This window comes from Gavialis gangeticus, unplaced genomic scaffold (assembly GCF_001723915.1).
Source record: "Gavialis gangeticus isolate Ggan-Ray unplaced genomic scaffold, GavGan_comp1, whole genome shotgun sequence".
NCBI lineage: Eukaryota > Metazoa > Chordata > Crocodylia > Gavialidae > Gavialis > Gavialis gangeticus.
Genome location: NW_017729022.1, coordinates 99,506,978 through 99,517,608, shown reverse-complemented (window position 1 = coordinate 99,517,608; position 10,631 = coordinate 99,506,978). Strand labels below are relative to the sequence as shown.

Here is a 10,631-nt window from a genome sequence, read left to right as displayed (position 1 = left end):
CAAAAGCCTGAATCAGGATCTGGGATGAGCATTAGATAAGGCAGGAGAATTACCTGAGGCAGATATGCGAGCATTTCACACTGGTTGAAAGAAAGACTGAAGTCAGCCAGAACATGAGAGCAGTCATTTGGCCAGTAAACTTTCAAGACATTAGACCAGCATAATTATGCTGTAGGAAAAAGCTATTTGGGGTAATTTCTGTGTGTTCCTAATACAAAACAGAAGAGGCAGTTAGAATTTTCGTCTTCCTCTCAGGCTCAGGCAGCTGGGGTAATGGCAATAGGGAAGCTTGGCTTTACAGGTGGAGTAGTTTGAAAAATATAGTGCCAATACAGTGTTTCGTAATTCAGTAGAAGCATGTTGGTGATGGTTTCTGTGAAATACATATGGCATGTACAAAATGCATGATGATGTGGTAGGACATTTACTTAAGTTGTACAACTGATGGGGGGCTTTGCCATGTTGATAATTCAGCACTCAAGACCAGTAAAACCACAATACATATCTATAACATGCGCACACACATGCACACTCCTGGTTTTATATAGTTAACAATACCATCCCTACCCTCACAGTACTTCATAGGTATTTTCTATACCAAGGAGTGCTGCAAATATTGAGGCAAAATTGTTTCATTATCTAAATCAAATCTCAAAAGATTTCTTGTGCAACCTCTGTGGTCATGCTTGTTTATTTATCTGGGTATATATCTATTTACATAAGCCATTGTATTCTTGTCTACATATTTCCTCTGCTAAAAAAATACTATTAAGCACTATTAAATTATGATCCTTTCTTTTTATTATTGTATAACATCTTCTTTTCAAGTTTCTTGTACCACTTTAGAGTAAGTAGATGATGAATTAAGCTTCATAGTCCTGCAGTGGCATAAGAAAAAAGCATGCTGTCTAGCAGTAGTGGCTAAAGCAGAGCTACAGAGCAGTCAAACATGTATCCATAGCAGCAGTGTTTTCACTGCTGAAAAGGTATGTGTTAACATGGAGGTAACTATCTTCCTGTAAAATCCTAGCAGAAAGAAGGCACTATAGATTCTTCCTTCGTGTAGGTCAGTGGTTCTCAACCTTTTTAGGCTCAGGGTACGTACCCCTTGTTAGTCTAAAGTTACCCCTACTCAGACTCGAGGTACCCTTCACAAATGGTCAGCTCTTACTTTTTACTCTGTTTTTGACTATGGAAAAATAATATGGCAATGTTTCTATGGCAAAGAACTCAGAAAGACCACAACAGGTTAGACTTTTTTTAATACTATAGATTCTTATTTGAAAATGTTGGGTTTATCTTATGAATCATATTTACCCATGTAACAACACTAATGTTGCTTATCACCCCATGTAACCCAGAAAGGTTCTGAAGGCACCCCAGAGGGCCATGATATCACTTGTGATGTAGGGAGTTGAGGTCTATCCCAGAAGTGAGGAGAACAGTGGGATGATTTCCAACAGGTTACAGTCCTGTGCCTTGTCTTTGCTAGGATTTTTGATTGAGATAACTTTTTAGAGTTGAAGATCTTGATGGAGAAATGCATCTTTCTTTTTCATTGAATTTATAGCCAACGAGTTACCTGCACTGTCAGGACCCTGAAAATTCTGACTGTTAGACACTGGCTCAAACAGGTTCTTCCAGAGACTGATATATAATACATGACTGAGCTAAATAAGGATATTCTGTGAGTGTCAAATCTGATTAAACAAAATTATATATTTTTTCCTAGCTTAATCCACATTATCCAGAGGGCAGTAATGAAGGAAAGGTCCAGGTAAGCAGAATACTTTTTTAAAATGTAATATAGAAGAGTTTATTATGTTACTATCCTAGTATAAAATGTAAAGGCCCCTCATGGGAAGTGTATGCTTTGTTTTTTTACCTGTATGTATAACAGGGGCAGGCAATTGTTTTGGGCAGAGGGCTGCTTACCCAGTTTTGGCAAGCTGTCGAGGGCCGCATGGGTTGCCACGCCACTTGACAGGTGCCCCGCACCCTGGTCACCATCTTGGGGCCAGTGTCCCAATGTCTTGGGACCAATGTCTCAGGGCCAGCACTGGTGGGGCCCAGAGCAGGGCACAGGCTGGCAGGGGTCTGTGGAGCTGGGCTGCACCAGCAGGGAGAGGGGGGAACTGGTTCGGTTCCACTGAGCCCCTGCCAGCTGGGACCCTGTACTCCTGCTGCCCTGCTGTGGGCCCCGCTGGCCCCAGGACACTGATGTGGGCCCCCCGTGCACCTGCTCACTCCCAGTGCCCCCCAGCTCCGCGGTGCAGGCTGGGGGCAGGGCACAGCCCCGACCCCTGCTCATTGGCAGGGGACGAGCTGGTGCTGAGTGTGGGGAAAAGCGGCCTCTCCCCTGCCCAATGGCCAGTGCTCCCTGCTGCAGCCACTCGCAGCCTGTGTGGGGATGACCTGAGCAGACACAGGCAGGCCCATGCAGGCTGCAAATGGCTGTAGCATGGGGCGACAGCCATGGGGTGGGCAAGGGGCCATTTTTCCTGTGCTCAGCACCAGTCTGTAACCTGCCCCCACAGCTAACCAGGACTCTGTGCCGGTTCTGGGCTCACCCGTCAGGGCTGCGCCGCGGCAGGAGCAGCTGCAGCTTCCCCACTTGCTGCACTGGGCAGTATTTGCCACTGCCATCTCTGGGCTGCTTAGTGTGTGAGGTCTGGGTGGGCAGCAGCAGCAAACACCATCCAGCGTGGCAAGCAGGGAGGCCGCAGTTGCTGCTGCTGCATGCAGCCCTGACAGGTAAGCCCAGAGCTGGTGTGGGGCCCAGGCTGGCAGCAGGGGCAGGTTACAACCTGGTGCTGAGCATGGGAAAAGCGGCCCTTTGCCCGCCTTGTGGCTGGCACCCCACGCTGCAGCCACTTGCAGCCCGCCTGGGGCTGCCTGTGCCTGCCCAGGACAGCTCCGCACAGGCTGCAAGCGGCTGCAGCATGGAGCATGGGCCACAGGGTGGACGAGGGGCCGCTTTTCCCCGGGGTCCTTCTTTGCCCGGGGTCCTCCCCTGCCCTTTCCCCCGCCCTTACCTGAGGTTCTGGCGTGGTGAAGTCACATGGTCCCAGGCCAGAAGCCCCTGCAGGGGCTTCCGGCTGGTGGGGCGGGGCCGGGTTGGTCCTGCTGTTGCGGAAGCCTGCTGGGCTTCCTCTGAGTCCTACTGACCTTGGCTCCTGTCATTTTTTATTATTAATTTTTTAAATTTTTTAGGGGCCCTGCAGGCCAGATAGAATGGCCTCTCAGGCCAAATCTTGCCTGCAGGCCATAGAATCATAGAATCAATGAGTTGGAAGGGACCTAGACAGATCATCTAGGCCAACCCCCTGCCATGGGCAGGAAGGAGCACTGGGGGTGGCAGGGGTCATAAGACCCCAGCCAGGTGCCTATCCAGTCTCCTCTTGAAGATTTCCAGGGAAGGTGAGAGCACCACCTCTCTGGGAAGCCTATTCCAGGCTCTGGCCACCCTTACAGTGAAGTAGTTCTAGTAGTCATATTTTGCCCACCCCTGATGTATACAGTCTCAGTTGTCTTGGCACTTCCTTTTAAGCCATTACCTAGTGAGGGAAGGCTTAATTCATTAATGCTTTGTTGAGTTCATTGAATAGAAAGTACCAGATGGATGCAGAGGTGAGAGTAGTGCTAGGGCCTTGTTACACCTTATGGTTTAAGCCACACATATTTTAATCAGCTTAATGTTGCTCGGCATAATGGAGCAGTTAGATCTTAAGGTAAAAAACCATCTCTGACTGTTCTTCACCTGCACAGCTGTGACTTGCACTAGAGACTTGGTGAGCAGGGGAGGACTAGGAGCCTATGTGAAATGTTTCTTGGGTGGCTTTCACTCTGGGTCTCCTTAATTGTGGTCCTGTTCTCTAAACATTGCACCACGCTGCTTACTCTGTGTTTGTTTTGGGATAAATATAGAAGTCCAGAGGATCTTTTCTATTTCAAACATATAGATGCTTCAGAAATCCTAAGTATTTTTTTTTGCTGTTTGTTTTTGGTTTCTCGCAGATCATTTGTTTAAGAAAGAACAATTGAACGCACAAATCTGTAATAGGAATGGCAGCAGCAAGGGATCTGTAGGGTTATAGTAATCTGCAAATTGAATGAGGAGTCTAAGAATTGGGCTCCTCAGCACTCAAGCAGCACCTGGCTGGCTGGCAGCCCAAGTAGGGAGGTGCAGGAGGTGGGCTCTGGAGAAAAAAGGATCACACCTCTTGGAACTCAGGTGGCATCTGGCCGACTGGCAGATGGGCAGGGGTGGCATGGGGGGAGAAGGCCTAGAGATACTATGGGGGTGCGGGGAGGTTGGGCTCTGGAAGAAAAAGAATCTGGCTCCTCAGAGCTCATGTGGCTGGTGGGCACCCTGCGTGGGGGTGACGCAGACAGTCAGGCTCTGGAGATGAAAAGCACCAGGCCCCTTGGAGCTAAGGTGGTATGGGGGAGCTCTGGAGAAAAAAGGATTTTTTTCCCCATGTGGAAGCTGAGATTCTCATGCAATCAGATACCTCCAGGACTGGCAGTTGGCAACACTTGCAGGTGTTTGGTTTTACTGGCTTTACTGGTAACTCAGCAGTAATAACTAGGGATGGCCAGAAAATAAGAATTTTGTTTCATAAAAAGTTTGCAAGTTTCAACAGTTGTTTCTCTTTTGGATCAAACAAAAATAGACTATTTTAGGGGCTTTTTTTCATAGAGCAAGACAACCACCCTAATATATCCCAGTGGTTAGAGCCTTCATCAGAAATGGTAGGAAGTAATTTTTACATCCCTGCTCTATTGGCTACAGGGTCTGAGTCTTGTAATCATTCCTGATGGGGCTGTTTCATTTTGTATGAATAATTAGATGTTTACTGGGGCTGAGAGAGAGAGAGAAGAGACCCAGGTCTAAGACCCTGTTCCAAGTAAGGCAGAACAAGAATCTGAGCATAAGTTTCTCACTTAATCACTGCACTTTTGGCTATTTGGGATGTCCTCTTTGGTTTGACCAGTGGAACTGTCCCCACAAAAAGCTCATTAAAACCTGTAAGTTTCCATGAAAAGTTTCAGTTTCGACAAATCAGCAGTTTCTTAAGGAAAAAAAACTTTTTGTGGAAAACTTCCTGACTGAGTTACTAACTCCCATTTCTTGGGATATTTCATGTTCTTTCTAAAGCCTCAGCTATTTCAGTATTTTATCTAGTAACAGTGTAATGTGTGATTTCCAGACAGTCTTCAGTGAAAGTACTGCAATCCATAACTTCAGTCTCTTGTGTGTGCCTCAATCACAGGCCTACAGAACCATATTTCTTTTACCAGCCCTTCCTCCAGTGAATCTTGAATTATTTTCTATAAAGTGGAACAGCTTCAAGAAAAGGACTAGAGAATGGTCCTACTCCCAGCCTAACCTTTTTGTCTAGTGGTTAGGGTATTATCCTGGGGAGTGGGTGATGTGGGCCAAGATGGAAATCAAGGGATCTGACTCTAGTTCTATCAGTATGAAGTCTGATCAAGTAGGTGTGCAGTGTCTTTAGAACACCCCTGTTGGGTGTGCCTGGTTTATGAGCCCTGACTGGGCTTATGTGTTAGTTAAGTACAGAGTTGCTCAGCTTTGTCAAGATTAGGTGCTTCTGGGTATGCCCAACACTGGAATTTAGGTACCTGAGGAACTTCCTGTCAAAAACTGAGGTACCGAGCAATGTAGGCTGATTCCAGAATCACAGTTTTTGCAAAGCAGTCAAATTTTGCTAGTGCTTAACTGACTTACTGATTCTGAACCTAAGTGACCTAGGGATCTAAAATGATTTTAGCTTTCAGGTGCTCAACTGTCTTGGAAAGTCAATAGGATTTAGGCTCTCAAGTGCTTAAGTCACTTTAGAAAATGGAACTTAGATTCCTTAGTCACTTAGCCTCATGTTTAACAATTTAGCCATAGGCTCTTTTGAAATTCCCAGCTAGATTGCTTTGGAAAGAGACATTTAAACATGCTGCTTTGTCTTCTGGCAAAATTAGACTTTACAATGCATCAGTTACTATACTTGTTACATTTTTTCCCCTCCAAAATCTGAAAGTCTATCTTACAGAAAGACATGAAGGTCTTTGTGTAATTTAGAAGGCTTTACCAAATGCTGACTTCTCCAGCTTTTGAAGATTATAAGGTTATAATGTATAGTACATCAAAAACTCAGCACTCTATGCTTCAGTTCCCATTAAGTCCAACACTGGTGTATTTATGCTGTAAAGAAGTCTATTATTTCCAGTCACACAAACATACAGCATCCACAGGTACACTATAAACATTGGGAAAATGTCAGAACAGCTGGGTACCTGGAATTCATTAGTTCTTTTCCTCTAAAAAGCTGTATTTGGAAGGGTAATTTAAGTCCCTCACAGATGAATCTTCAGGAAATAGTGCTAACTGAAAATATTTCCAAACTGGCATTTAGTGTTGTGACTACTTTGGACCACTTTAATGTTAATTTATTTTTGTTAAAATAAACAGGGCATATCTGCCATAGAACCATAGGCCCAGATCTTTAGCTGGCATAATTTGGTGTAGCAACATTGAGTTGAGTTAAATTGGTTTGTCCCAACTGAAGCTCTGGTTCAAAGAGTGTTTTTTCACATACACATCCTGGCTGGATATATGCAGTACATCTAAAGGTTTTTACTGCTGTATAGCTAAATTTTCTTTTTGGCTTACAGAATCTAAGTTTGTTTAAAAACTTACTCTCTTAATTAAAATGTCACTATGTGTAACATAAGTGGTGCAGTTTAAACAAGTGAAACATTTTTTTAAAAGGCTCAGTTAGGAATTAATTTGGCAATAAATTATCCAGCAAGCAGAATTTAAAATAAAGTGTGTTCCAGTTTACAATGGCAGTGTCTGTGCTTATGTAAATCCAGCAGTAAGACCACTCGAAAGGCTCTGCACTTGTAGGGGGAGGAGGAGAGACACCAGTGCTAGCACATTATTATTATTCTGCTGCTGCACACCGGACTGATTCAGCTCTGAAAATGCATACATTGTTTCTTACAGAATGTCTCTGGCTCCTAACAACAGAATTGCAACGTGATGTCTTTGCTAAAAATGTGATGACTCACAAATGAGTCAACAGTGAAGGTGTTACAGCAGGCAAGCTGTCTGCCAGGGTTTAGTAACACGTAGGAGCAAGGCTAGCCATTAATTTACTCAAATTTGCTTTTCATATAGAATTTTTTTAACTCACCTAACCTATGGAGCTCTGCTTACATTTACTGCCATATGAAAAGACTGGTTTTACAAGAACTTACTAAACTGGGCTAACATTTTGATATACTACATTGTGCTGGATTTAACAGGCATTTCAAAAGTCTGGTTTCTATTAAATTTAATTTCTGCTTGTAAGGGGAGGAGGAGTCTGCAGTGCAGCTTAATATATTCATACAGGAATAGGGCATTATCCTTGTCTGTCTCTATGCCACAAGAGGTGGTAATACCGATTGGAATTGTAGGTGGGGTTTGCATTCTAACAGAACTGATCTTCCAGGTCTGTCTGTCACACTGTTTCTCTGCATTTAACATTGATTGCTCTTCCCTAAGCAAATCTGCATGCAAATCTCCAGAATTTTAGATAGGATCCAAGTATGGGAGTGAGTTGTAGCTGGGTAGTGCAGATCCTGGGGTTTAATGGAGGGTCAGCCCATGCTAATGGCCCTGATGAAAGGTGGTCTTATGGGCTCTTGGAAGTGTCTGGATATTGGGAAGGACAAATCTGGTTTTGCCCAGTTATTTCACCTTTGATTTGACTCCAATATCTGGCTCCAGTTACATTACATTTTCCTTTCGTTTTTACATAATTGATGGATTAAGTCAATGGTAATCCACTAGTTGTGGCATTTACAGTATTTTTAGGGTTTGCAGTAACTGCCTTTAAAAATCTACACAGTGTGCTGAGATGCAAGCGTTTCCTAGGCTTCATGGTGCTCCTCCTGTATGACAGACACTGTTACCCATGGGCCAAGAGTACCACCTGTACAAAAAAAAATCTCACTATCACCTTCTTCACTCACTGAAACCTGCCTCTCCCTTGGATACTGCTCCTGTAGCTACTCTGTCCTCCCACACCCAGAAGAAACCCAGCAGGGGTGATGAGCTTTCCCTCTTCCACATCTGCCCTTTCAAGCCCCTGCCCTTTCCCAGCCATTTCCCTGGCGCACCTCTAATATCCATCTGCCCTACAGTTCCTCTTTGAGTACCTTCCGCTGTGACATGGGCCTCTAGCCCTCATTTTCTGCAAGTTTAACCCCCCCATTGATGTTCTATGAAAATTCTTTGCCTCCTTGCCCAAAACCTGGACCAGCTCTCCCAGCCTACTGGGATGGCTTCTTAATCTTATTCTCATTCATTCTCCAGTACCTCAGGCTTCACATTTGCTTTGTCCAATTGCCACATCCTTTCTCTTCCTTTCACTGCACCAAAATCGAGTTTTTTGTTCTTACCTTCAAGGCCCTTGATATTTCTGCCCCTCTCTGCTTGTTTCTTCTTTCATTCCAGGGATGCCAGTTTCTCACGTGAACAGACACATCCATGCCTATTTCCATAAGATTTCTTATGCATGAAATGTTCTTTCTGAGAAGCTCCATAAAATTACAACCTTCTCTTTTGCTTGCAAAGAAGAATTTTTCCAACTATTTGAGTTGGTCTAATAAAAGATATCATCTTTACCCAAAGAACCCTGTCAACCTTGTCTTTCAAATTTTTCTCAAGGAGCCATCCGCCAATTAACAGTGCCTAGATGGAAGGCAGATGGGGATAGCTGACTCATTAGCTTTTTTGAATAACCACAACAAAAGCCCTGCAAGTAAGTGCGTAGGTGGGTGTATGCACACATACACATAGATATGTGCTCTGTATTTGATGACCTCTGTGTCTCTTACATCACTTGTCTTAAAGTGGGGACTCCTCAGGGTAAGGACCATTTTTGCATGTATTTTTATAGCATTTAGCATTCTGGAGCCTTAATCTTAGCTGGGACTCCAGACTTATTAGACCAAAGCTAAATAACTTCTCTCAGGTTTTTTGGAGCCCAGTTACATTAGGTTCCCTAAATCCCTGAATTTTTTCAGGCGTGCAGTATCAGGCAAATAAATATGTTCCAGGCACTACTTTAGTCTATGATAAATAGCACAGTCTTTCCTATTGTAGTAACCGTTTCTTGTGTAGATGCCAGGGCCGATTTGATGAAAAACCAGTAATGCATGCCATGTATTGATGGATGGAATAGAACACTTTGGGCCAAATTCTGTTCTCATTTGCCCTAAAAAGATCCCATCAGATCAGTGCGATTACATAGGGGTTGCAGGGGAGGGGTTGTCCAGGATTGTGGAATTAACTGTCAGGGACTAGGGACCATCACAAACTTCACTCCCTTCTGCTCCGAGTGCAAAGCATGTGACTTTGAGCTTGCCTTCTCTAACATACATATATAGCAACATTTGTGTGGGTGTATTATACATAAATACACATTTTTATGTATATGCATATACATGTGATACACATATAGTTACTGTCCCACTAGGACAGGGGCGGGCAATTATTTTGGTCAGAGGGCCACTTACTAAGTTTCGGCAAGCCATCGAGGGTTGCATGACAGGCAGCCTGGGGCAGATTAATATTAATTTTCTAAATTTTTTAGGAGCCCCGCAGGCTGGATAGAATGGCCTGGCAGGCTGCATCTGGCCCCCAGGTTGGATATTTGCCCACCCCTGCACTAGGAGATGCTCAGTTGCTATAGTAATTAGTGCGGGGTATGAGAACCTATACAGAAGAGAAGGCCAATGTGGTACCTATTCTCAAGAAAGGGAAGAAAGTAGATCTGGGGAACTACAGGCCCATCAGCCTGACCTCTATCCTGGGGATGATCATGGGAAAAATCATCAAAGAGAACATTCTTGACAAACTGGCTGATGGCAACATCCTGAGGGATAGCCAGCACAGGTTTGTTGCAGGTAGGTCTTGCCTGACTAATCTCATTTCCTTCTATGACCAGGTGACCTATCACCCGGACCAGGGAGAGGAGATTGATGTCATATATCTTGACTTCAAAAAAGTTTTTGAACTGGTGTCCCATGATCATCTCATAGAAAAACTGGCCAACTGTGGCCTCAGCTACATCACAGTCCACTGGCTGGGGAATTGGCTCTGAGGTTGGATCCAGAGAGTGGTAGTTGATGGAAGTCAATCATCATGGTGCTCTGTGACCAGTGGGGTCCCCCAAGGCTCTGTCCTTGGGACTATACTCTTTAACATGTTCATTAATGATGTGGACATTGGTGTCAGAAGCGGACTCGCTAAGTTCGCTGATGACACCAAACTTTGTGGTAAAGCGTCCTCACCCGTGGACAGGATGGTGATCCAGGCCTGCCTTGACAGGCTCAGAAAATGGGCAGATGAAAACCTGATGGCGTTCAACACTGAAAAATGCAAGGTACTCCATGTTGGAAAGAAAAACCCGTTGCATGCTTATAGGCTTGGCAGTGCTACACTTGCTAGCACTGCGGCCAAAAGGGACTTGGGGGTCATGATTGACCACAAGATGAATATGAGCCACCAATGTGATGTTGCAGCTGGTAAAGCAAGCAAAACTCTGGCTTGCATCCACAGA

The 10,631-nt window shown here is 44.5% G+C and overlaps 1 protein-coding gene across 4 annotated transcripts in view; it reads left to right on the top strand.

The window, feature by feature from the left end:
• Positions 1-10,631, top strand: part of ITPR2 (inositol 1,4,5-trisphosphate receptor type 2) — a 533,709-nt gene that overhangs the window by 151,357 nt on the left and 371,721 nt on the right. For all 4 annotated transcript variants that reach the window (XM_019515702.1, XM_019515703.1, XM_019515701.1 and 1 more), the window contains one exon: positions 1,733-1,777. In XM_019515702.1, coding sequence (XP_019371247.1) covers positions 1,733-1,777 — 45 coding nt within the window. The remainder of the gene's footprint in view (positions 1-1,732; positions 1,778-10,631) is intronic.